At 33.5% G+C, this 27,992-nt stretch overlaps 1 protein-coding gene across 4 annotated transcripts in view; it reads left to right on the top strand.

The window, feature by feature from the left end:
• The window catches only part of LCA5 (lebercilin LCA5), a 68,612-nt gene that overhangs the window by 16,163 nt on the left and 24,457 nt on the right, over positions 1-27,992 (top strand). For all 4 annotated transcript variants that reach the window (XR_007953573.1, XM_051997311.1, XM_051997309.1 and 1 more), the window contains exons 3-8: positions 8,424-8,947; positions 14,259-14,396; positions 15,155-15,251; positions 16,464-16,603; positions 20,562-20,618; positions 26,518-26,632. Coding sequence is in view for 3 of the 4 variants with exons in the window: in XM_051997311.1 (XP_051853271.1) it covers positions 8,424-8,947; positions 14,259-14,396; positions 15,155-15,251; positions 16,464-16,603; positions 20,562-20,618; positions 26,518-26,632 (1,071 nt within the window). In the remaining variant the exon portion in view is untranslated. The remainder of the gene's footprint in view (positions 1-8,423; positions 8,948-14,258; positions 14,397-15,154; positions 15,252-16,463; positions 16,604-20,561; positions 20,619-26,517; positions 26,633-27,992) is intronic.

Genomic DNA, 27,992 nt, shown 5'->3' with positions numbered 1-27,992 from the left:
GCTCCCAGAGTGCTGATTCAGAGCAAAATCTAATTGCTGCCTTTTGGTATGAGTTCTGCAAGTTTGTGTTTTATTCTGAGTAAGAATAGACTGCTACTGGACCAGCCCTTGTCAAATAGCTGGAACCTGCTCTGGTTATTCCTCTACAAACTTGAAGCCTAAGGCCTTCTTAGGAAATAGCATTTATTGGCAACTTCTTTTCTTATTCTACCCTGGATTGTGACCGGGAACTGGGAAATGATTAACAAAGCTGTTGTTTGGCACCTGGTTTTAGTTTTTGTGAAGCTCCATGTATTGTCTGGGATTTCCTTTTGTTCCTTTGTAGTCTCTCCCAGAGTAACATGGCAGTGTTCCCGCTCTTTCCGACGTCTAAAGATTTGTCTCCCACCACTGACTCATTATATCTTTTTCCAAATTTCTCCATCAAGATCAGTTTGGCTCATTTTCTAAATCTATTTGGAGGAATTTTGTGATAGGAAAATTGCCACGTTGTTTCTTACCATTCTGTCACATTGTCTCTGCCCCCAAATATCAACTTTCAAAAAGATTTGATTTTACAGAGTACTAATCAAATAACAGATAAAATTTTTGAGTACTACTATATATTACGCATTGTGAGAGTGAGGGAAAGAAATACAAATGATAGTTACCTGCCAGCAAGAAAAATCTGTATGGATGGAAAGATGTACAGAAAAATATAATAATAAGAGGTGGTATATGGAAAAGAGGCAGACACAATATAGTGCACATAATGTGGACACTAGAGAGAATAGGCTAATTTGATTTATGTCTTTGGTATCTCTAGCACCTAGCATACATTAAGTACTTAATTGTCAATTCTAACTTAATTTTTCTTTTCATGTGATAGATCAGGATGGACATAATACAATACACACACACACACACACACATACATACATATACATATACATATACATGTACATGTACATGTACATGTACATATAAATCTGGAAGGAATATAGTTACCATATTGAATTACAGAAAGATCCTGACATGCTAGAATGAGAAGTCCCAAACAAATTATATTAAATTTCATAACGGGAAATGAACTTGAGTTCACTAAATTCAATTTTATAAGTACAAGGTGGAAATAGCAGTTCATTGGAGAAAATGTTCCAAGTAATCTGAGTGAACTTAAGTATAATGCAGTGTTTGCAGTATAACAGTACAGCCAAATAAGTTCTTCTTTTAGGAATCTTAAAACATAATACCTTGGTCAAGGTTGTCTTTGACATAGTCTTGCATTAACCACAGCTAGTATACTAGATTCATTTTGGGTGCCAACTTTTACAGATGATATCATTAAGCTGACAGTTTCCAGAAGGAAGTGACTAGGCTGATAGAGATGTCAAGGCTCTGCCTGCCATAGAAGGGTCATTAGATTGAATCTAGGATGTTATATTTTGAGAAAATAAGTCTTGGGGGTTTAGGAGAGATGATACAAGTTATGTGAAGGACTGTCATGTAATGATGGGTTGCCTTGGTCATTCATTAGTAAATGCCTCTTCAAAGATCTTCTAAGAAAAGCTGCATAATCATCTGTTAGAAATATTTAGGGATTTTTGTTCAAACTTGAACAAGAGATTAATTGTGATAAGGGGATTTAATACCATGCAATATAAAGTTAAAAATAATGGAGGTTGGTGTGGAGAAGAATAGGAACAGTAAAAGTTTGTAGTATGAATTTGTTTAAATAAATTTTCAGCAATTAAACTCTGAAGTGAAATGAGTTTTCTTCATGGTATTGAGTTCTTGTTGCTTAAGGTCCCTAAGAGTTGATTGAATGACCACAATATAGGATATTGTATGGGAGATTTCCTATTCATATATTGTTGAACTAAGATGATCTCTGCTCCCCTTCAATTTTTTGTTTATTTGAATAAAGTTTTAGAGAATTGGTGAGTAGATGAATGTGGTTGGAGTTTAAAATTTATTTCTGTTAATAGTACTTTATAAGGGATGGTCAAGTAGATTTTTGCTCAAAAGTCAGGCTATATATAGTTTTTACTTTATTCTCAAAATTTCCTTTCACAGAACCTTGAATTACAGAGCAACCAGAGAGATTTCATGAAGATTGTAGTGATAGACAAAGTAAACCTGTCAGTTTTGTTGTCTCACTTGTATACAGTATATGCATTCAAAACTGATAGGAGTGAACCATCAACCATTAGTTTAATTGTATTATGTTACTAAAAAGATTTCATTATAGAAAAGTATTATTCATTGAATACATTCAGTAACAGATGGTACAGACAATACTTAAGCTTTTCTTGGTATAGGGAATATAAAATAATCAGTTCTACATAAAGGCTTGGGTTTTTTAATCTATGAATTGTATTTTTTTTTAAATGACAGCACTCATTATGGGGAATTTGAAGAGAAAGCAAAAGTGTTCATAGCCAAGACTGATAATGAAACAAACATTTATGAACTTGTTTCAGGTACCAAATATAGAATAAATGCAAAAGTGATTATACCTGAGATGCAGACTATATTTGCCCTACTTGCTCTAAATTTTGCCATCTTGTATCTATTTTTTTAAATGATCCATGATTTTTACAAAATTGCAAAGGTATCTACAAACAAAAATTTTAGATCTTTAGGCATAGATATTGACTTATGTAAGTTAAGAGGAAAATTAAAATTATTTTAAGACATCTTAGAAATAAGTAAATTTAAAACTGTAGTAGAAAAAATTTTAAGCTAACTCTGATAGTGAACGATTGTCAAAGATGGACAAATTTTTTTATAATAGATTAGAAGTAGGAAAACATTGACTTTAGGGAATACAAAGATAAAAATATAGTGAGCATGTTGTTTAAATATTTGTTCTGAGTTGAAAACAACAGATTTGATGTCCAACATTTGAATAGTAAATTTAAAACTGTAATAGAAAAAATTTTAAGCTAACTCTGATAGTGAACGATTGTGAAAGATGGACAAATTTTTTTATAATAGATTAGAAGTAGGAAAACATTGGCTTTAGGGAATACAAAGATAAAAATATAGTAAGCATGTTGTTTAAATATTCTGAGTTGAAAACAACACATTTGATGTCCAACATTTGAATAGTAAATTTAAAACTGTAATAGAAAAAATTTTAAGCTAACTCTGATAGTGAAAGATTGTGAAAGATGGACAAATTTTTTTGTAATAGATTAGAAGTGGAAAACATTGAATTGATTAGGTTACTTGTAAATTACATACTTAAGCATTTATCTGATGATAAGCATGTCCGTGATTCAAAGTTTTCCTAAATAAAAATAATTTCTATATTTTCATTCATGGATTTTTTGTTGATCATGTCAGCCAAGTACTAGTAATTCATTAATATATCACAGTTACAGTATTAAAAGGTAAGAACATTTAATTTCTGCGTCTTGGCACTTCATTTTGGAGGAAAAAAATGATTGAAAGAATTCCAAGTAGATTAGAGAACATGATTAGTTTTCAAATATCTAAAGGGTTTTCATCATACTTATTTCTTTTGGATCACAGGGGAAAATTAGGCCAGTGATAAAAACTAGGAACACAAAGTTTGATTTAATATTAAAAACTACCTTACCTAGTAGACCATTTCTAAAACAAAATGGGCTGTTGTAAATGGAATTGTAATGGATGATTTCTAAATCTTATTCTAGTTTGGTGATCCTATGATTCTTTGAACTTCAAAGTTGAACTTGATGAACTTTTACGCATGGAAAGTCTTTATTTGAAGTCAGACATTTCTTTGATTTCCTCCCATCCAGCATTGGGTACTGCCCTAATTAAAAAGCAGAATTTGTGGTCCTAATAAATTCTTAATTTTTTTGTTGAAACCATTCCAGTGTCTTTGACTAGAAAACCCCTGAAGGATCCAGAAAGAATCAGACATAACTGAAACGATTGAACAACAAAAAATTGCTGAGAAAATGATTCATATTACCTTAACTTCAGAGATATTCTTTATTTTCTGACTTGTGCTTTGGCTTGTACTGTTTAGAAACTTAAATTAAATTAATTTAAATTTAATTAAATTTAAAATAAATAATAGAACTAAACTGTTCATTTGGAATTGTCAAGTATTAATAGTAATTGCTTAAAATGCAATCACTGGAATTAGCTGAAGTAAGCAAAGAATATTGTAATATAAGATTGTTTAAATTCTTTCTTTTGTATATTTGTTGTTATTTAGCTGTTTTCATTGAGTCCAATTCTTCATGACCCCTTTTGAGTTTTTTTTGGCAAAGACATTAAGGTGGTTTGCCATTTCCTTCCCTAGCTCACTTAACCGTTGAGGAAATTGAGACAAACAAGGGTTTTTAAGCAAATGGCTCTATATAATATAGCTAGTAAGAGGCTAAGGGCAGATTTGAACTCTGTGTTACTGACTTCAGACCCAACACTCTAGCCACGTAGCTACCCCTAATTCTTTTTCTTAACATTCAACATCACTGACTTTGAATCAAAGCCTATTTCTCCTCACAAGAATGAATAAAAGCCTATTTTAATATTTTTGAAAATAGAATTTCAAGAAAAGTAATCAGCATTAAACATTCCTGTTGGTTACTTGTCCAAAAATGTCAACACTGAATAGTAGTTCAAAGAACTTATAAATAGTTCAGAGAATAATAGCGAAATACTGACCTTTATTTCATCTTACATGCTAGAATACAATATGAGCTTAAGGGAATGTACTCCTCCTTGTCCCTCAATCCAGCCATTTAGGCACATGCAGCCACATTATATGTATACATATATACATTTAAGATATATCATAGCCATTCTGCCTTCTCTTTCCATCATAAATAACATTTATCTCCTATTTCATTACTTAAAATTTGGTAAATTATATATAAGAAAACCCAGAATGTTTTCCATAGTAAGAACATCTTCACATTGAACCAAAGCATCCTCTCCCTATTTCTCTGAGGAAAAACAAATTTCAAGCAAAGGGTAGTTTTAATAAAGATTTAAAAAATCAATTCATTTGTTTAAAAGGAGTGTGTGTATCTATAGCTATATAAAATATATATACAGTTTCATGTTTACATACTTATAAGAGGGGAAAGATTTGAAGATTTTTTTTGTGCCTAATTTTATCTAACCAAAATAATTGGAAATAGAAATGTGATGCCCAGTTTTTATCCTCTGATTAGTACTATTTAGTAAAAGTACTTCAAAACCTTACCTTCTGTTGGGACAACTCAGAATATATATGTATATATGTCAATGCTTGTGGTTTCTCAACCAAATAGAAAGGATCATATGGGAAATCCACATATTTCTAAGAGTTGAACATTTCCTTTATGGTCACATCACTAAATGCTAATTAATTGATTATACATTCTAATAATTGCTAGTATGTAGTGCTAGCAAAAAGTATTTTGCATAAATTATCTCATTTGATTTCTCTTATTTAATCTTCATAATAACTCTGTAAGGCAGGCACCCCTGATGTTCCCATTTTACAGATGAGAAAATTGAGGCCAAATGAGGTTAAGTTTCTTGCCCAGGATCACATAGCTAGTTAGTATCTGTGTCAGGGTTTGAATTTGGACCTTTCTGGTTCTAAGCCCAAGTCCTTAGTCTTGACCCCACAGAATCAATTAATCTCAGGCAGTGAGATGGTGAATCCTGTGGTCCCTTTCAGTCAATAAATTTATTTCCATCACAATCATGTCTTCTTTTTATCACCACACACTACTCACTTAGCATCTTCCTTCACTGTGCTGAGTTTCCAATCCCCTCCCTTCTGCATCTTTCATCAACCCTACGGGAAGTAGGATTAAAAACCCCAACCCCTGTAGCAGCAAATACAACTGAAAAATTACACTGACTTCTCAGTGCCTTCCAGCCCCTGGGCTTATACACTCTCAGTTTATACACTTACTGGCTTTCAAGTGTCCCTTTGGAGTAGAGCTCTGGAGCAGTTAGGCATATTTTTCCTTGCCCTTCCCCTTTTCATTTTGAGTGGGACAATGGGTCACACAGGATGAGCACATACGGATAGGTTGCAGTATACCTCAAGGTTCTTATACCTTTTCTTTACCTCTAAATCCAGATTTGTTTTGAACTTTTTTTTCTGTGAAAGGCCCTGAAATCCTTATCACACAGCAACCTCAGTTTCATCCTTAGCTCCTCACTTGTACTCACTTTACATATATAATCATTTGACAAATCTATATCTCTACCTCTTGCCTGCTTTTCTTAACAAAATTATCCATTAGTTAAAACCTGATCAACTCTGGTGTAATCTGGCAGCCTCCTAATTGGTCTTCCTTCCTTAGACAAAATCCTGCCAAAATCCATCCTCCAGTGTGATTTTTCAAAAACACAGGTATGGCCATATATATTTATTCCCTTATTCAGTAAGCTCTAGTGGTTCATTCTTTATTCCACAGTCAAATATTTCATCTTTCTCTTATCCTTTAAAAAAAATTTTTTTGGTATGTTTTATAATGTGTATAGTAGTAATATATATAAATATATACAACAGTGCAATGCATGAAAATGTTTCCCTGAGAAGGAGGGTCTAAACACTCCTCTGATGTTCCACATACATTTAGTATAAATTATTTAAAAGAAACTAAGCTTTGGTATTTTTCTCACGGTTTTTTCCCTTTAATTTCTATTTTACACACTGCCTCTGTTTATAAAAGAGAAGAAATATCAAGAGAGCTAGAAAATATGGTCCAGTAACTTTAAATAAATCAATTTTTCTTGTGTATTGTCTCTAGTTGAATTATCAGTTTATTAAGGAAAATAAACTTTTGTTTTTCCAGATTTCTTGGTATATAGTTTTATTTAGTTTGAGTATCAGATCTGAGATTTTATTAGAAGGGACCAGCTAATGGGAAACTCCCTTTATCACAGCAGAATTGTACCCACCTTCTTTGCTGTTTAAAGAGAATCTTACAGAGTTGCCAGGGGGAACTGAGATTCAGTGACTTGCACAGAATTTCAACAGCCAGTTTAATCATGTCTTCCTGATTTTAAAGTTTATTCTCCATTTGACCTTAGTATATTTCAGGTATGTGTCAATAAATGGATTGTACTAAAATTTTAAATCTTACCCACATAAATACTCTTGTCACATTCTGTCTCTTCATGGTTACACTGAAGTAATCATCTGGGCTATAATTTTCCATAATCTGAAATAGTAATAAATGAATCCCTGCTTTATTTTCTTATATTTTCAGGTATATGGGTGTAATTGTTTTAAAAATGAAAGAGAAGTTAGTTGGTTTTTTGCTTTGTTAGTTATTTCTACCATTGGTTCCATTCACATTAATACATATACAGAATTGGAACCTAGATTCAGTTTTAGACTTTTCAAAAAAGTTTTATTAAAATAATTTTTTTAAATCAGTATTATGTAGTCTTACATAATTTAACTTCTATCATTTTACTTTGCCCCTACTTACGTGTTTAAATTGTATCTGATTCCAGGTTTGTAATGTAGTGATCCCAGGTAACCTAGGGAAGTAGGAGAGGTTTGCTTTTTCAGTTTTTTCTAATGATCTGGAGCTTAGAGTGTGTTTCCCTTTGGAAAACACTCAGATCACCTTGGAGATGATTCTAAACCATAGCAGTCTTACACATGCCTCTTAAAGGGATAGATACATCACAGAATGAGGCCTGAGGTTTTTTATTTAATTGGTATTAACTCAAATATCTTGGTTCTATCTTGCTATGGTTGACCTGATGATTTTTTGTCAGCATTATATAGATCCATTAGGATATGCTGTGATTAAAGTATGTTTAAACTTTGTTTAAACATGGACTTTTTGGTTGGCTGGCTTGTGACAGGATAGAATAGATAGATGGATAAATGAATGGCTTTGGCTTGGATTTGCAGCAAGGAAACCTTAAAAAAAAACATTCAGTTTTGAATAATTGATGAATGATGTGCTTTTTTGAGTATCTGTTTAGGAAAAATAGTTACTAATTCATACAGAATTATAAAAATAAAATTTTCTCTGATGATTTCTGTGATTTTTTTGGTTTTTTTTCCTTAATTTTTCTGGTAGAAGTGAGATGTATAAAACACAGATTTTTGGTTCATATCTTGTAATTAAATTACAGGCTGGTTAAATCTAGAGCTATTTTTCTTTGCTAGAATAATAATAAGTAAAATAATAGTTCTCTTAAAAAATTTTAAAATAGTAATTACACATTTGTGTTTAAGAATGAATTGTTGATTTTAAATTTGAATACCATTTTTAGTACATCATTATGTAATTGTAATCAAAGAAAAAGAAAGCAAGCCTTGTTTAAAGGAAAGAAATCTACATCTGTCTGTGCTAAAATATGAAATTTAGTTCATCCTTCCCATTGAAAAATTTTTTAGATGTAGATAGTCTATGTATAATACTGTTCTTTATAAAAGTATATACTTATATAACTATTTTTTCTTTTAGCCCCTAGAAGAACAATCTCCAAGTTTCCACCAAACAGAAGAGGATTCCGAATGGGATGTCGCCGCATTGGTAGGGAGCCTTCTCAGAAAGAGATTGATGTTCTCACCAAACGGGTTCTTTCTGCGAGACTGCTGAAAATCAATGAGCTGCAAAATGAAGTGACTGAACTCCAGGTCAAATTAGATGAGCTGCTAAAAGAAAACAAGGCTTTGAAAAGGCTTCAGCACAGACAGGAGAAAGCCCTGAATAAGTTTGAAGATACAGAAAATGAAATCTCACAACTTATACTCAGACATAACAATGAGATTAAAGCACTAAAAGAGCGCTTAAAAAAATCTCAAGAGAAAGAACGGGCAACTGATAAAAAGGTGAAAGACACAGAGTCTGAACTTTATAAGACAAAATCTTCTTTAAAGCAACTGAAAAGACTCTCTGAAGCTAAGCATCTACCTGAACGAGAAGATCTAGCAAAGAAACTAGTCTTAGCAGAGAACAAATTAGATGATACTGAGAAAAAAATTAAGGTGATTTTTAAAGAACCTCTTCTAATGAGATTGTATTGTCTTGTGTTGCTTTCCCATTAGGAATTTAATAATTTGCTCTGTTTAAAACCATTTTCTGTTTTACTGAAATCCCTTGATAAATGAAACCATTTTTAATAGTTTTGTAAATCTTAGGTAAACATAAGGGAAATGGTGAAGAATTAAATTGTCAAAAATGTTAATAGTAGATCAGTTGTTAGAAGTAAATTACTTTTTGTTTCTGTTAAACTATTCCTGGAATGTATTTCACCTTTTTTTGTGGTTTACCAATTTACTGTGAAAGTAGTCATCTTTCATGCATTTAATTCTTGGTCTTTTAAGGAAGAAAGTGCCACAGGAAAAACCCTTGAGTTAGTGAAGTGGATTAGTGTCTAAAGCACTGTATCTGCAATCAGGAAAATGGAGTTCCTGCACTTATTAAATTAAGCTATGTGGCCCTGTGCAAGTCACATAACTTAACCATTTGTTTACTCCTCTATAATATAGAGATAATAATAGTATCTCCCTCCTATGGTTATTGTGAAGATAAAATGAAATAGTATTTGTAAAGTGCTTTGAAAACATTATAACACTATTATAGAAATGCTTGTTGTTATTACTCTTATGAATGTTTAAATTAGTTTCTTTAAATAGAACATAAAATAGAATTTATATAAAATTATAATAGGAAAAGCTATGCTAAGATTTTTAGCCCCTAAAAACAGCACTTTACTAAAAGGTACACTAATAACCTGAAGGAATTAATGCCCCTTCAATAGAACATCACACAGTATTTACTTATTGTGATTAAGCTTGAGAGACAGCCTGACAAACTGGAAATTCCCAACACCCTACTCAACTAGAGAGAGAAAATCTGAGTTCAAAATCTGCCTCACATATACTGACACACTGACTCTGGTGAGTCATTTAATTTCCGTGGATCATAAGTAATTCTAGAACTATAAAATGCAGAGCAGATACTGATCTGCATTGGTAGAGGGAATTTACACATTCAAATCTCATGGCTTAGGTCTGGTCCTCTTCTCCCATCTCCGCGTCCCCTTTCCCCCCCCCCCCAAAAAAAAAAAAAAAAGAGTGATTAGGTCTTTTACTTTCCAGTAATGAAAGCTGTGTCAGCTGAGCAAGAAAATTTTTAGCTCGGGTTTACTACTCCAGCAAAGGGCATCTTTCTTGTCAGGTTGAAAGAACAGCATTCGATGCTCTAATAACAGTTCCCCTACTTTTTGCCTTTTCAAGGTAAAATTGTTAGAGATCAGGTAGTATAATAAGTTATCTTTCTTACAAATTCTTATATTTTTCAGGTTTTTAAAATTTTTCCAAAGTGATATAAAAGGAGGAGATTTCATTTTTTTTTTCAGTTGAAGGGGAGTGGAATGACAGTAAGCAATAGCAAATTCTATCTGGCTTTAGTTAAGCTCATTTGATGAAAAATGTTGTATATTCGGGACAGTATTATTAACTCAGTAACACTTTTTCATGCTGTATTAACCTCATAGGATTTTCATAAATAACTGAATTATTTATGAAATAAACATAGCACAAGATTATTATTTTTTTGGGGGGGGGATAAAGGGAATTGACCTTTCTCTCTGTCCCCAGTGCTTTTAGCACTATGCCTGGCATATAGTAGGTACTCAATAAATTAATAATGTCCCAAAGCTTAGTAAACAACTGTTTACTATGGGATAGAGGATGTGTGAAATAAGGAAGTACATTTCTTGTAATGGTATATGACAATCTGCCAGTGTGAATTTCATTTGGAAGCCATAATTACCAGGCTATCTATATAAACTTAAAAAGCAACTATATTTTTAAAAAAATCAAACTCTGAGAACTCTCAAGATTATATTAAGAAGTATTTTCATCTATTAATGTTCTGTTGTTCTTCCTGTGAAAAAACTACCAAATGATCAAGAAAAACAACAGAAAATGAACAACAGGTTCTGATAGGGTTGTACAAAAAACTATTATGATCTTATTAATTTAAACCCTGAAAGTCAATTGAAGAATGCTGAATTTGGAAGAAGAATATTTGGTTTCATATTCTGATTCTTTTATTTACTCTGTGACCTTAACCAAGTTAACTCTCAGTTTCTTCATTTCTAAAATGAAAGGGTTGAACTAAATCTTTCCTAGGGTCCCTTTCAGATCCTAAGCAAATTAACAAAGTAGATGTTTTATGGTGATTTTTAAAAATAATCATTTACATTGCTTAAAAAACTAGAGTTGTCAAACCCAGATATTCATTTATTTAGAAACTAGTGATTAAGCAATTTTAAATACTTTTAAACTATGAGAGTTTCTAAGGACTATTAAATAATACTTTACTAATCTAGTTTTAATAATTGTAGATGCTTGAAAGTAATTAAACTGAAATCCTTGTTTTTAACTTTTAAAAACTTTTTTTATTTAGTTCATACATAATCGTGTACAGACAAAAAAATATAAAATTGCACTACAGGTAAACTTTAGAAGAAAATAAGGAAGCTAATGATAAATGTACAGAGTATTATGGTGGTCATTTTTTTTTTCCTATTGCTGTCCACACTGTCACATTTTTACTTTTTCTTTTCTTTTTTTTGCCAAGACAATTGGGATTAAGTGACTTGCCCAGGATCACACAGCCAACAGGTGTTAAATATGAGGTCAGATTTGAACTCAGGTCTTCCTGACTTCAAGGCTGGTGCTTGCTGTATGCACTACATCAACTAGCTGCCCCTGTCACATTTTTAGAAAGAGATATTAGGTCTTTTTTTGACATCATTTATGGTATTAGAGGGTCTTTGATTTTTTTGTGTGATGTCATGGACTCTTTTGGCAGTCTAGGTAAGTCCAGATATCTCTTTCTTAAAAATAAAATTTTTAAACGCATAAAACAAAATACACAGAATTACAAAGAAAAATAATAACAAAATACAGTTACAGTAATGTAATACAGGTTCACAGATCCCAAGTTAAGAACTCAAATCCTTTTAAGATATTCTGAAACTGATGATTTTTATTAATTGAAATTGATCTTCCTCTCAATCTTTTTGAGTAAGATGCATTTAAAACGCAAATATGTGAAAAGCTTATCTTTAAAATGGCAGTAATATCCTAAAATTTGGTTTTCACAAATGTTTTAGTGGGAAAAATATAGCCAAAGGTAAAAATGAACTGCAAACAAATTAAAATGTGACATTTATAATACCATAATTTAAGCATTTCAGTTTAGAATTTTGTATACATATTTTTGAAATATTTTATAATTTGAGTATTTGAGTTATTGTCATTTAAAAATCCACTCAGTCTTAATAAAACTGCATTTGTTCTTATTGGTAGCATATTTTAAAAGTGATTCTATTTAACGATGGAATAATATTATAAAATTATCCTTCAAACAAATTCAGTCACCAGTTGTTTGTTACTTAAATATTACTTTGTACCAGTGCTTAAAATAAAAATCCTTTTCAATTAAGTCCTGGAATTTTAAGACTAAAAGAGGAAGATTATTCATGTTTTAAAAAGCAGGACTTGAGACCACCTAATAAAACCTGATGATTTAACAGAACAAGAAGTTTGAGGCTTGACTTACCTAATAGGAGATTGAGTTAGTAGCACAACTGAGACTAGAAAGAACCTAGATCTCCTGATTCATAATGTAATGCTGGACTTTTGTAATAGTGCCCCAACTAAGGTCCTCAGTAAAAAATTCTGATTGTTCAAAGTCATTCAATGTAAGTTGGTTTTAAATTGCATGCTTTCTGAATTTAAAAAAAAAAAATTTGAAGATTACATTAAGATGAACTATGAAAATCTGTATAGGTCATTTGGAAGTCAGAATATTTCTTTTCCTTTTTTTCCCTAACATCTACTGACTGCCTAATCTTAGAAGTCATTTTATCCAATCATCAATTTAAAAACTGATTGAAGAAACTCTAGTGATAATCTGGTCCAGTGCTCTTAATTTATAGATTAGGAAACTGAGTTTAGTTAGAATTTTGATGGAAAACCTCACTCTTAACTCCAGGGTTTTTTTTTTTTTTTTTTTTTTTTTGGGGGGGGGGTTGTTTATTTGTTATTTTCCAGGTATCTTTTTGAGTCTTAATTTTCTTTTGTCTTGATAATGGAGATAGAGTTAGGATTGTTAATGGAATTAGTGTGTGGCCTTCACTGGGCATAAAGAAAGTACTATATAAGCGTAAATGACATAGTTTGTTTTATAAATAATTGCTTTCAAAGTACTTGAAAAATTCTCAAATTAATAGTTTAATGATGCCTTTTGCAATTGTTAAAACTGAAAAGAGGCTTTTTGCTTTTCAGCCCCGTTTATGTCCAAACTATCCTAAAATTTAAAGGTAGCTTATAGGAAATATATCTTGCTGCAATCTAGATGTTGAATTTTTAAAAACCTGTTATATGCAATCATATGTAATGATTTTTTTTGTAATCTAGAAGAATGAAGGCAAGCAAATCTTCCTGATTTAGATACTGTATACAATCTTTCCACTTAAACTTCCACCTTGTGTGCTTTCATGATATAATAATTCCCTACTTCTTTGACTCCTTCCCTGAATATCCCTTTCTTTGCCAGTTTTCCCTCTTTCTCTTTCTCTCTGGTCCTAATCCTGAGGCTCCTTCCATTGCTTTGTCTCCTTTAAAAAAAAAAAAAAAAAAAAAAGACGTTCTGATCAGGAAGTTTACTCACTTCAGAAAAAAATGGAAATTAGTAAGAATGTGAATGCTAACTATATTTCTAATTTTTTTTTTAACAGAATGGCACTTTATTTTGTTGATATTTTAAACCAGTTTAGAAGATATGAATCAATTCTTTTCTATTATTTTAATTATGCATTATTTAATACTGTTGTTTTAGTTACTCTGGGTACATTTTGAATGCAAAATATTATTGCCGTGCTTGGTTTTTTCGTTTTTTTTTTTTTTTTTGTTTTTTTGTTTTTTTGTTTTTTTTTTGGTCTTCAAAATAGCTTCAGCAAAATGTTTTTCTTCCCTTTCCCAAATTTTTACTAGCCCATAAAACTTTTATCAATGTTAGTCTTTCCTACTATTCCAACAATATACATTTCAGGCTGATAACATGTTTGCACATAAATTCTTAAAAAGAAAATAGACAAAACTGATTCAATCTGGATAGCTCCCCGCTGATTTCTTTTAGAACTACAACCTGTAGACACAAGATGTTTTGTATAGACCAGCAACAGATATAATTTTTAAAGTGATGTTAAAATTAGTAATTCACTAAGATTCCTTTTGAAATAAACTTCTTTTTCTCATCTGTTTACACATATTACAGGAGCTGTCAAAAAATCTTGAACTGAATGCTAGCAGTTACCAACGACAGCTACATGCTGAAAAGAAAAGGGCACATGATGTGCAGGATGAAAATAAAATTCTCCAAAGGGAACTACAAACATTATATCAAAAACTGAGGGTGAGCATAAAAAAGTTAAACTGCAGTAATTTAAAAAAATGTATTATTACTTTAGAGCTGCTTGACTTTTAGTAGTAATTGCTATATTTTCATTTGGAAAAAGCTGTACTTTGTTATGTGACATTTTAGTATATACATGTATGTTCATTATTTTTGGCTCTTGGGAGTAAAAATTCTCATAATATAATGGTTGTAATGCATTCATAATAGTAAATTGTTAAATACCCTGTTCCACTATGCTATTATAATCAACTCTAAGAAACTTTAGAAGATATTAAAAATAAAATACCTAGTCTGTTTCTAACAGTTTCATAGATATGTTAGATTCTTATGAATAATGTACCATTCCTATATAGAAAATTTTTTTTTGCTAGAGAATTGTTGCAAATAATATCATTTTGACTGCTGAGTTATATTAGACAGATATTATGAATCAAAACTACTTCCTCTAAGCTCAATCTTTGGTTCTCTTACAGAACTATTTATTTAAATTTGGGAAGAATTGCTTGTTTATTTACCCCAGTGTCATAAGCTCATGGGGCAAGGAAAAAAAATTGGGGGATGTTGGAAGTCCTGAAATCTCTAATGGGGAGGAGGAAGAAGGTGAAGGAAGAAATACTCTTTTCTTTCATTTCTCTGAATATTCACTTGTATTGAGTATTGTGAGCTTAAGCCAAATGCCAGACTAGAAAGAATTTATTATGAACAACTGATAGCGTTTTCAAAACCTCAGCTGATTGTGCTGGCTTTATTTTCAGGAAAAAGAGAGAGAACTGGATGTAAAAAATATATATTCTAACCGAATATTGAAGAGAACTCCTAAGAAAGACAAAGATGCTTCTCCAAGAAAAAATGGTACAGTTAATATTATTAATTATGTATTGACAGTACTAGGGACAGGGCATGAGAGTAAATCTTAATTCCAAAGTGAAATACAAAGCCATGTCAAAACCTTAAAGTTTAACTTAAAAAGAAGAAACTCTGAGTTAAGTATTGTAAAACCAGAAGGAAGGCCCCTAACTTCTCTGCAAATCAATTTATCTAATTTTAAAATGTGGTTAAGATGTCTGGCCTATCTACATTATAGGATTGTATCAAAGGAGATAATATATGTGAAAGTCCTTGGAAATCTTAAAATTCTATTCAAATATAAGGTTGAACTCTTGCTGCTATTAGTAAAGTCCTAAATTCTCTGTGTTATAATTGCAATATATACTCTTACTATATTTTGGAGGCTTATTAACTTTTCCCTCTGTTTTTCACAAAAATTCATCAAGGTGAACTTACATACCTTATTTTCAAAAATTTTAATATTTTCCCCTCTCAACACTGAAAATTGAAAAGCATAAATTATAAGTTGAATTAATCTAGTCATAATTCCCAACACCCCCCTTTCCCTATCCCCTACCCCCAAGCATACCTTCCAAAAAGCCTTTGGGGGCTGAATATCTAATGGAATTGCCTATCTTTTACAGAATTCTGAGTAATAGTTTCATACATCACCATACTATTTCACAAAACTCTGGTGTTCTGTGTGATGTCAATAAGAGTTCCATGAAATGGGGTGGGGGAAGGGATAATATGTTCCCATTAATGCAATTTAATATTTTGTATGTATCAAAAATACTAGTTTAAGAATATGAAAAAATATGTTATTTATTTTTTTCCACTATAATGTTTCCTCATGCTCAACTTTTTTATTTATCCCAGTGATAATTTTAAATTCTGGACATTGGTTTATCAATATATTTCAAGCAATAGTAGAGTGGATAAAAAGCCATCTTCAAAGTGAGGAAGATTAGAGCCCACATCCTGAATCTGACATATCTATCAGTCTGTTAATGTTGGGAAGCCTAATGCCTTAGGCACTGATCTCTTATGGTTCTGCATTGCAGAAGAGTATTTGGTGTCATAGTGTGGTACAGAGTAGAGGAAGGTATTTACTCAATGGTGATTCCCTATACTGATGAAATCATATATCTAGGCCCCAGGCTGAGCCCCATAGTATTTTCATGGGTATATTACCTGGGGAATACCAACTTTAACAGAGTTTAATTTTTTTTGTAGCATCTTTCAGCCATCGTGTTAAAAGACCACACAGGACAAAGGGAGTACAAACCATTGAATATTTCAAAGACAACCTATCATCACTACCTTTTGTTTCTCAAGACATACCCAGACCAGAAGAAGAGGAATTTCTTAATCTGGTGAGTTTAATAGTTCTAGAACTGAACTTTAGTACCTACTCTTTCCTAAAAATAAAGACTATGTTAAATCTCATGAAATGTAAAAAACAGTGTCAGTGTTACTTCTGGCTCTCTAGCCCTAATCAGGGATTAGGCTCTATTTTCCTCTTTAAAATTTTAACTGTATTTTTGTAGTCTAACTATAGTCTCTCTACTTCAGATAATGTAGCTCTGAACCAATTTTAAAAATCCATATTGACTACTTTTCTTATTCCCTCTAGTATTTACAGAATGTGTTTTGTAAAATTAAACTGTAATCCTTATTTTTTGTATAACTAATTTTTGGATGACTTACATAGTTTGGGGAGGGGGAGAATCACTAAATTTGAAATTAGGAAACTTAAATTCAGAGTTTTACCTTGGCTTTTTCTTGTTAGCTGTGTGACACTAGACAAATCACTAAATCTCTCTGAGCCACAAGATAATACTTCTGACTTAGACACTTGAGTTTAAAGAATGTGTTCAGTGTTTACTAACTACATGACCAATGGGCAAATCATTTCCGTTTCTGAATTTCAGTTTAACTTATTTGAAAAATGATGAAAGCATTACATATAATACCTCTCACCCCAAGTTTTTATGTGGCTTAAATGAAATAATATATGTAGAACATTTTACAAATTACTTTATAAATGTCAATTATTTCTAGAGGGGCATTGTGATATTATGAATTGAGGGATGGATTTGGAATTAGGAAAACCTATATTCCAGTTATACCTCTGCTGTTTTCTAACATAGACAAGCCTTAGTTTTTTTTTTTTTTTGCTTTTTGTTTTTTTGTTTTTTTTTCTGTAACATAGGGCAAATAATACCTGGATCACACAGGATTTTTATGATATTCAGAGATATTCATATGATGGAAAATTCATGCAAATTTTAAAAATTTTATGTTTAATTTATGAAATAAAATAAGCATTTCTGGAACATAGTACCATAGTACAATAAAAAAGATAATGCTAACATGAAAGTACAGATCTGTTAAGTATAATTTCCTATTCCTTTCAAGTATACAATGAAATCATAAAAATTTGTTTTTCTTTTCTTTTATTCCCTGGCCTCCCCTTCCTGCCACTGAGAAGGGGGTGGGGAAGAAAGGTTAAGAGGTGCCTCATGCCTTACAGATGGCTACCATTAGACACAAATTGGTATATATGTAAAATTATTCTAGGCATACTTTTATTTAACAGTTCTTTTTCTGGATAAAGATAGCATCTTTCTTCTTATGTCCTGTATAGTTAATTTGGGTATACATAATAGATAAAGCAACTTATTTGCACACAATCATTCTTAAAACAATATTGCTATTACTATATATGATGTTCTCTTGGTTCTGCTCATTTCATTCTTGTTCAAAACTTGTTCAGATATTTTCTAATTGATGGACATAGTAGCAATTTCCAGTTCTTTGCCACCACAGAGAGCTGCTGTAAACATTTTAGAACAAAAAACGTTCTTTATCGTTTTTCCTAATCATTTTTGGAAATACACCAAGTAGTAATCTTGCTGGGTCAAAGGTTATAGGTTTGTGCCTAATTCAATATTGATTTCCAGAGTGATTGGATCATTTCACAATTCTACTGACTATGAATTAGTGTTCTCAGTATAGTATAGATCTTTCTCTCCACTAGCACCATAACATTTTAGTTAATGATTGTGATTGGGAGATAGTTTTTAATTTTTATAAAATTTTAGAGGGAGAAAGAACATTAGAGATAAGGAATTTGAGGTCCAAAGAGAAGGGATGTGGCTCAGGTCATACAAGTAAGAAGTGGGAAAGTCAGTATTCCAGCCACAACCAGTTTACTATTTTACCTCTATATGTCCTATTTTGTTGAACTTTTCACTCAATCAATAGGATAATTGTTGAAGCTCAAAAGGAGACCTCAAAATGTTGGGGTTGCAAACTGGTGTTGCAAGGTATCTCTAAAGAAATTGCAAGCTTGAACCTGATGCAGTCAGGGAACCAAAATGATGGCAAAAGGAAGTTTATTGTTGGCACTGCATAAGTCAACTTTTGCTAGGAAGACATTCTCTTCTCAGTGTTAACACCTCTGTTTATCTCTCTGCAGGATTTCTCTGCTAGGACCTTTATTTCTGTGACAGGACTTTATCACTCAGAGGTCATTCTTCCTAGCAAAAGCTGACTTCTGCAGTGCCACCAATAAACTTCCTTTTGCCAGTCTAATATTTTGGGTTTGGGAATTCTTTCATGTTGAACCTGAGCCAACCATAAAGGGATTCTCATAACCCAACTCTCGCTGCATTATTTGGTTCCCTAACTGCATCATTTTGGTCCTGGACTAATTTTTAACTCAATAGAGGGTGCAGCTAGTCCCACTAAAATAACAGAATGAAGAAGCCACTTTATCTTGATTCCCTAAGGCAGGCCTCTCCCAGAGGAGAGTTTCTCAAGAGTTTCCCCATGGCTTCTCCCCCAAAGTCAGTTTCAGTGTACCCCCCATCAAACCCATCTTCAAGTTAAGGGGCTAAGTTTATTATAATTGCAAATCAAAAGTAGACAAGTTCCAAAAGGATTTAAGCAAGGAACCAGGAGCAAGATGACAGATTTATCCAGTCCTTCATGTCACTGATATGCTAATTTTGTAGCCCAGAGATAGAACAAAGGAGTGGTCTATTCACTATTGTTTCAGGAACTTGGTTATCACCAACCCGCAGATTATCTGACAGTCAGCAATGTTTGTAGGACTATCCTAAGGCCAGACTTTATTTTATTTTTTAATAATTATAACTTTTTATTGACAGAACCCATGCCAGGATAATTTTTTACAGCATTATCCCTTGCACTCACTTCTGTTCTGATTTTTCCCCTCCTTCCCTCCACCCCCTCCCCCGGATGGCAAGCAGTCCTATACATATTAAATATGTCACAGTATATCCTAGATACAATATATGTGTGCAGAACCAAACAGTTCTCTTGTTGCACAGGAATAATTGGATTCAGAAGGTAAAAATAACCTGGGAAGAAAAACAAAAATGAAAGCAGTTTATATTCATTTCCCAGTGTTCTTTCTCTGGGTGTAGTTGCTTCTGTCCAGCATTGATCAATTGAGACTGAGTTAGATCTTCTCTTTGTCGAAGCTATCCATTTCCATCAGAATACATCCTCATACAGTATTGTTGCTGGAGTATATAATGATCTCCTGGTTCTAAGGCCAGACTTTAGAATCATTGGCAGACAAATTATTAGAACAAAAGCACTCTTAAGGTCAGGGCATCACTGCTATGTTTCTTCCCATCATTTCCCCTCTTAAGCAGTTTGAACCTCAAATTTATTAGGACAAAGGAAGGAAGGTCTCATCTTCTGGAGCTGCTTTAGGCTAATAAGGAACTTAGAGCTGGTCCTGAAAAAGACTTGGGCCGGGGAGGAGATAAGGCTATCATGAATATCTTATATCCAGACAACTTTTCCTAGGATAAATACTAAAGAACATTTCCCCCAAATCCCTGATTTTGTTTCCTCAAAAGAGTAGGGGCAATGGCTGAAAGAATATGGTATTATACACAATGAAGGGAGTGCTCAGGTGGCTTAGGGTGCAAGCACCATAATGTTTAAAAGGCATTAATTATTGGGTAGATAGGATGACATGCAGAGTAGAGAAAATTTTAAATGGATTTGATCTCCTTTAGCAAAACCTCTGAGCCTTTTACGTCTCAAAAGGGAAAACTTTTACCCAATTAGTAATGGTATCAACAAAAACCAAAAGCAGTTTGAAGCCCCTGAGACGGGGCATATGTGTAAAATCTATCTGTCAGTCCTTCCCTAAGTATATACTTCTCCTGAGGATGGGCTTCAGGATGGGGGGTGGGGAGATGGGGGGGGGGAGTTTAAAAGCCCTTTTAGGATTTACTTGGAAATAACTGGGCAGACCTGACAGATCTTTTTAATTGTTTTTCCTAGCTTGTGACCAGTGAAAATAGGTTTCCAAAGGGATTGGAGAGCATTAATTTCGCCCACGTGAGTAGCTTGATATAGGCCAAGTTTCTGCTGGTGGGTCTCTGGGGTTTAAAGTTGGCCTGGAGATGTTTAAAACCACCCAAAAAGGGAAAGGGTGTACCTTTCTTTAACAAGGGCTTGTTTCTGGGAACTATACGAGAGTGTGGGAGTTGGGGAATTAAAGGAGCCATGGTCAGGGGAAATGGGCAGCAGCACAGGCAGCTGAATCTATAAGCCTGTTTCCCTTGGCCAGAAGTGAATCCCCCTTCTGGTGTCCTTTACAAGACATAATAGAAACCTCTCTATAGGTCTATAGACAGCTTGCAGTAATTGTAGAATTTGCTCTGCGTACTTAATGGGGGAAGTCTTATTTGCTATCAGAAGTCCCCTTTCTTTCATATCCCGAGCATGCAAAACATGAAAGGCATATTTGGAATCAGTACAGATGTTCTCTCTCATTCCTTTCCTCAATTCTAAAGCTCTGGTGGGGGCTAAGATGCTCTAAACCCGGTGGGGAGTTAGAATCTCCAATGGTTGGCTTAAGGTGAGTTGAGAGGCTTACTCAATTAGAAGGGCTGTGGCAGCCACTGCTCTAAGAAAAGAGGGTCACCCCAAAGACACCAAGTTTCTTTGAGAAGTCTACAAAATCCAGCCATGCCCAGGAAACTTCGCAGTTCTTTCTTTGAGGAAGGTTCAGGTAGTGATAGGATTGTCTGGTTCCTCTCTGCAGTGAGCAAAAGGGAGATAGGAGTTAATTCATGCCCAGATACTTAACAGACTGATAGGCATTGTGGATCTTCAAACAAAGAAACTATCACCCCAGGAGGCCAGAAAGTTAAAATTTTTTATGGCAGCAGCCAGAGAAGCTTCCAGGGTAGGGCTACAGATCAAAATATCATTTACATACTTGTATTGTGTTCCTGACTTCTACTGATGACTTGGTCTGATTATAGAAATTTGTTATCAGGAAAAATCAGGGACATGATGATAATAGTGTCAAAACAGGTCCTTCAGGCTTTGGCCTGAGAGCACATACATGACAGGAGAAAGCATAACTCTGTTTGACAGCCAATCATGCAATAACAATTCTACTTCATAGCCAGCCTCAGGAATAATCAGGTGGGAAACAAAGGAATAGAACTGGGAAATTGAGTCAGAAGGATCTGATCTTGAGCAGAAGAGGCTAAGGTTGTCCTCTCAGCTTTTGCCCAGATAAGACATCCACCTGTGACAGACAGTTCAGGAAGGCATTCTTCTAAGTAATTTATGGCATTTCCCTGTTTACTGACTTAATGATCAGGTAATCAAGTTCAAAACTCAAAAGAATATCAATTACAGTCCCAAGAGATTTTTATCTCTAATAGCAAATTTTATTAATCGCAGCTTAGGGCTTCGGCTCCAAGGCTGGGGTTTTTGAGCCAGGATAGATTCCATAAACCTGAGAAGCTAGGAAAATCCCAGAAAGGACTGGTTTGGTGTTTTGTTTTGTTTTTTTTTTTTGGTCCCCTGTAAGCCTTAAGTTTTAAGGCTTTTAATCATGTAAATTAGCCCAACTTAAAAAATTTAAAACTTAGTCTCAAAACCCTCTGAATCTGCTGAAATGTTTTTAACAGTTCTGAAATTTTTAACTATTTCTGCAGACCCAAATTGGCAGTTCTAAATCCACAGAGATGTCTTTTTTTTTCCCCCCCTCTTTGGTGAGGCAGTTAAAAACTTTTCCCTATTTCAGAACTAGTTTTTCCTGTCTCTAAGTTATTTGCATAAGTCACTTATATACAAAACAACCACTTTTAAAATCCCAAATATCTTTCCCTTTGTAATTCGCCTGACCAAGAAACAGAACACAGGCTCACAACACACACAAAAGGCAAACTCTTTTCTAAATGAATCAAGCTCCCTTTCTCGGCCTCACCTTGGAATGGAAGCCGCAAAGAGAGTTCTAGAGCCAAAGCCTTAGGAGCCAGTTGGCCATATGGAAAGCTCCTTTCAATTTACACCCAACTCTCAGGGGATGTATAGTTTCTCTGAGTGAGCAGGGCATCTGCCCAAACAAAACAACAGCAAATAGTCCCTATACATTTTGGTACTTCATCTCAACTCTTCCTAAAGAGCTATCTTCCTCTGATACTTAGGTTTAGAACCAGCTACTTTTCTTTGCCAAGGTTCACAGTGTCTTATTCTTTTTTAATGGAAGACTCACCCATTCTTACCAAAAAAAAAAAAAATTGGGAGAATCCTTATAGACTCAACCCATCTAGGATTTTCTCAATAGCAAATGGAATTAGGGGTCTTTTACAGACTTTAGCCACCTAAATTCTCCCATTCCCAGTCACTCAAGTTCTTGCTCATCTAGGCTGTGCTGCATAACTTAACTGATTGATCTCAAACTTCTCTCAGCTGGCTTATCTCCTGGCCCAAGTTAATCCTCTGTCTTTGTTAGCCTACTTCAATTTTTGCTTTCTCTGAGGGTTTCTCTTCTGGAGTTTACTTGATTGGAGCAGAAGTTCCTGAGCCAGGTTTAAGGACCATTGGATAAGGGCATCTCCCATCTGACTAGATGTTTGTCAGTAAAAGGAGTGCAAAAAACCCCTAAAACAAAATTAAATGGAACACTTTGACCTTTTCTCCCATTTTTTGAAAGAGTCTAGGCTTACACCCTAAATCCAGAAATCTATCCCAGAAACAAAAGAATATAAGTCAATAATAAACTCTTAATTTAAATTTCCCTAGAGAACTGCTATGCAAGCAGATATCCTAGGTGAGAGAATTCAAATCCATCATTACCTTTAAAAGAAATATTTAAATGCTTATTTAGAGGTGGTGAGAAAGGGAATTGAACCCCTGCAGCTTTTTAGCTGTAAGTCAACTTGTTATTATAAAGTCTCAGCTCATAATTAGGTCATATTCCCATGAGAGGGTCTTCACTCAGTTCATCCCGCACAAATTACATTTATAAAACATTACAAAGTAGTAGAATTAGCAAGGCTAAATAAACTTTCCACTTTCTTTTAGTTATTCAGTTTATCCTGTCCCCAAGCTATTGTAGTTTTGAAAGTTCTCAGGAAGGATTTCTATTCCCTTAAATAAGTTTCCCTTTTATTTTAGGGAGAAAATAAGACAATTCTTAAAATTGAGATAGAACAAATTTTAAAATAGAGTTAACTTTAGTTCATGAGATTCTCTGCATTCTAATTAAATGTTGCAGACAAACTGAATTGCCATTTGGTTTTTAAACCATTTTTCCTTTGTGAGACAAGAAAGGGTTAAGTTGCCAGTTTTTACTGACAGTAAGTCTCAGAAGTCTGACTGATAACTCAAAAGCAGAAGTGAACTGCTTAAATCTTCTATCCATGCAAATAAATTACAATTTACTTAGCTCTTTAGTGGATTTTGATTAGAGTTCCTTTAAAACTGATTTTATTATTATAGCTCAAATAACAAATTTATTGAACTTGAGCATATTTTCTTTTTTCTCCCTTTCATCCCTTCATCTGTGTATCCCTGCTGCAGTCAGGGACGGGAGGGAAAGGGGAAGAAAGAGACTCTCTTTCCTCTATGCACTATCCTCCTAGTCCTGGGAAGGACTTAATTTAGTCAAATTTGCTTCCAAATTATTCTACGTGCACACACAGAGAAATCATTTATTTCAACATTGATACTGTATGTCAATCATATCTAAAAACTCATATAAAGTTAGCAAATATGAAGCAATTTATCCAATAAAGCAATTAATATTCATATAGCACTTTTGCAATCATGTGATCTTCATAACAACAATCATTGTTATTTCTCTTAACAAATCATAAAACTGGGCAGAGATAAAATAATTTGCCACAAACTACATAGCTAATACATATCCATGGCTGAAACAGAGAATGATGGGCTTACCAAATGCAGAGGCTGACTGGCTTTCTCACCTCACACTGCCATGCTGAGTGCTGCTAGGGTCACCCAGATTTTTCCCAGGCAGTTGTTGGACAGAACCTGCTGAAGGCTTGATGACTGGTGCCAGGATTTCCTTTTGATGGTTGTTTCAAGTGCCAGGGCTCAGGGAATGCTGACCATGGGGCCTGTCCCCACTCCATCCCCATTCCCCAAAGCTGGGTTGGTGAGGTGTTTGGGCAAGGTGTGTGGGGTCCCCACAACTGTTCCTGCTTCCTCCATTTTTACAGGTGAGGCAGAATTTGTTTCCTTACATTCTTTAACATTCTCCTTTCTTAATCTGATCTGAGATGAGAGGGGTTAGCAAACAGAGGAAACTTGGCAATGTCAATCTTGTTAGCAATCCCCACAACTGAGATGCACTTAGGACCTTCTGGGGTGCTTTCCCATTGGAGCAGAAGGGGATTCCAGAGAAATAGGAGACAAGGAAGAATTAGCAAAAATTTGCTATTTACCTAATTTTTCTAATTTTTTTTCACTCCCTTTCAGAATGGAGTAAGTTTCTGATATTATCTCCAATGTCTTAGGATTTTTATCTTAAAATGACTAATTGCTAAATTCCTTAATCATTGCTCTCAAAACCTTGAGAATCTGCTTTTCCAACTAAATATCTTTAATTGATATCATCACCTAATGCTCAGCATACTAAGGGATGCTTCAAAATGAATACAGAGGCTAAATTTATCACTAGCTTTAAGCTAAAGAATATAAATTCTAAAGGGGAAAAAAAAATTCTTTCCTTCACAATGAATCTAGGAAGCAGAAAACTTCAGAAGGCCACATGGAATATACATAAATATTTTAAAAATCAATTCATAAAGTTAGAAACTAGAGGTGCTTGTTAAAATCAATAGAACTTTTGCTAAATTGTTAAATTAACCACCCTTAAAGTTTGGTAAAAATATAAATCTTAGTTGCCTTTTAGATCACATAACTAATGAAGTAAAATAAAGAACCACCTTGTCAGTGTGACTTCTCTAAGTTGTTTGGTTGGGGGATGAGGGATTTGGTGTAAGTAATGTCTGAATGCTTTAGAATGACAGGCCTTTAGGTTTTCTTTAAACTTAAAGAGTGCTTAGGCAGGCTATATTTTCCACTGCTTCTAGCTGATATGCCTGAGTGCAGGTTAAGTGGAATATTGTAGTAGTTGTTTGTACTTCATTTTGGAAGAGGACCATGACTTTGGGGAGTGATGCCATGACAGGCAAGTGAATTGGATTTAAATGAGAGAGAGCTATGCAAGGTCTCCTGCCTCACTTTCCCCTCCAGAGCCATCTTGATTGAGTGGTCAGATGCAGATTAGATGATTAGAGATGGCCCAGGATGCAGTGGGAGATCTTGGCCTTTTTAAGCTAAGGTCTTCATCAGGTCTCAGTTTGACTGAGGCAATGCCCATTCAGTAATTGAGGTTGGTAGCAATTGAGATGAAGAATCTTTTCTTTCACCTAGTCCAAAAAACTATTTAAATAAATAAATGAATCTGGTTGGGGAAGATCCTCAGAGTTTCTGGCCAAAGCAGAAATGATCTCAATTTGAATCAGTCAGGACTGGAGCAATGAGCAAATGGGCTTGGCCTAGGACTTAGATAACCAATTAAAATCAGATTGGTTTTGGTTTAAGGCCTAGTTCTGAAATTTTAATTATTTATTCCTTCACATGTTCAGCTACTAATCTAATTTTGAAACACTTTAGTACATACGTCTTCTGCTGTTGAAATCTGCTAAGCTTTCTTATTGAATGACTCCAGGTATTTTTCTGTATAATTAGAAATTTTACTAATTTTTAACTTGCTTAGAGCATTATAAGTCATAGATGAGGTTTGGTCTCCTTAATTATGTATTTAGATATGTTAGATTTTAATATTTCCTGTGATAATAGCAGAAATTATATTTGTGATCACACGGAAAGATTTTTCACATTTTTAATAGGCTTTATTTTTTTTTTTTAATAACCATTTGCTATTGACTAATCGGAACAGGGAGACCTAAAGGATGAAGTTGAAGCTGAGACTCCAACTACAGAAAGAGAAGAAAAACTTAAAAAAGATGAAGAACTATATCTTTTAAATAAAAGAACTGACGATCTTAAAGAGGGTAAGAAAATTAAACTACTTAAAAAAGAAGAATATTCCTTACAGAAATTTTTATTTTCTATATCTTTCTTGTTTTACATAAGGTTTTACAAAATCAGAATGAAGGGAAGATAATATTAATTTATAGCTAATATGAATAGTAGGAACAATATAAAGAAAGTAGAAATTAAAATCATTTCTTTAGCAACTACTTGTAATATGGAGAGGGAAAAAAAAGAAAAAAGGAAGGAAGTTGAAATGTTGTTCAGTATAAAGAACTAATCCATGATGTGAACAGCTCTGAGCCAAAAAGTCAGAACTGTAGAAACATCAGATAAATCATGCATGGTTATGGTCATTTTGAATGGTAATTTTTCAAAATATAAATGCTCTAGCCCCAGGATTAGAATGATTTTAGAAGTAACTCAAAACTTAAAGCTCTAAATTAACAGTTGTTTGGAATATGGTCAGACTTAAGTGCAGCAGTATATTTGCTCCTTAAAAGTTCACTCAGTATTGATATCAGCAAACACCTCTTAAGTAATCTTATTAGCAGCTTTTTAGGATGCTCCCAATCTTATCCATTTTTAAGAAATCACAAGAACCACAGCTGAAAAGAAGTACAACTGTATTAGTTAGTGAAGTGCTGAACTAAATTCAAAGTTTAAAGTTTCTAGTGAACTAGAAATTAAACCCTAAGTTGACTAGGGTAGAGAGTAAAGTGAAAGAAAATCAAGGCACTGAATTTGAAGGTAGAAATTAGGGCTTTTTAATTATGTGTCATACATGTATTTCTGCCCTATATATACATCACTAGTTAGAATTTTAATTTAATTTAATTTAATTCAATATCTATTTTCAATATTGAGGGCTGTAATAGAAAACAGTATTAGAAGCAGAGGGAAGGAATGAAAATTTTAGAAAGTCATTCCTTTGGAAAAAAAGGTTAAAAGAAACTTAAATCTGGTTGTATTAGAAAGAAACTTTAAAGCTTTTAAAAAAATAAACGAAAGAATATTGCATGAGAATGTTTTTTTTCCTATTATAAGAGGACAAAACAAGAGGAATAGAATAGGTAAAATTAGATGTATGCCATTCAGGAGCTTTTTGAGAATTCTAAAACATTGGCACAAAATAGTTTAAAAAAAAAATCCTCTTGGTTGATTTGAATGTAATCCTGCCTTACTGTAAAGGATCAGAGTACCTTTGAATTCAGTATCTCTCTCACAGACACACACACATCCCATCCTCAGAAAGGTGATAAAATTCAGTGTATAAAAATGTCACCTTGAGAAAAAGATGAATGGAAGCGATATTTGTATCTGTTTATGAGTCCTATCCTACGGATGTTGACTAATACTCATTCTTTAGGAGTTAATGCT

Source organism: Antechinus flavipes, chromosome 4 (assembly GCF_016432865.1).
Source record: "Antechinus flavipes isolate AdamAnt ecotype Samford, QLD, Australia chromosome 4, AdamAnt_v2, whole genome shotgun sequence".
Classification (NCBI taxonomy): Eukaryota; Metazoa; Chordata; class Mammalia; order Dasyuromorphia; family Dasyuridae; genus Antechinus; species Antechinus flavipes.
Note: the sequence above shows the minus strand (reverse complement) of the source record. Positions and strands in the feature narration are given on the sequence as shown.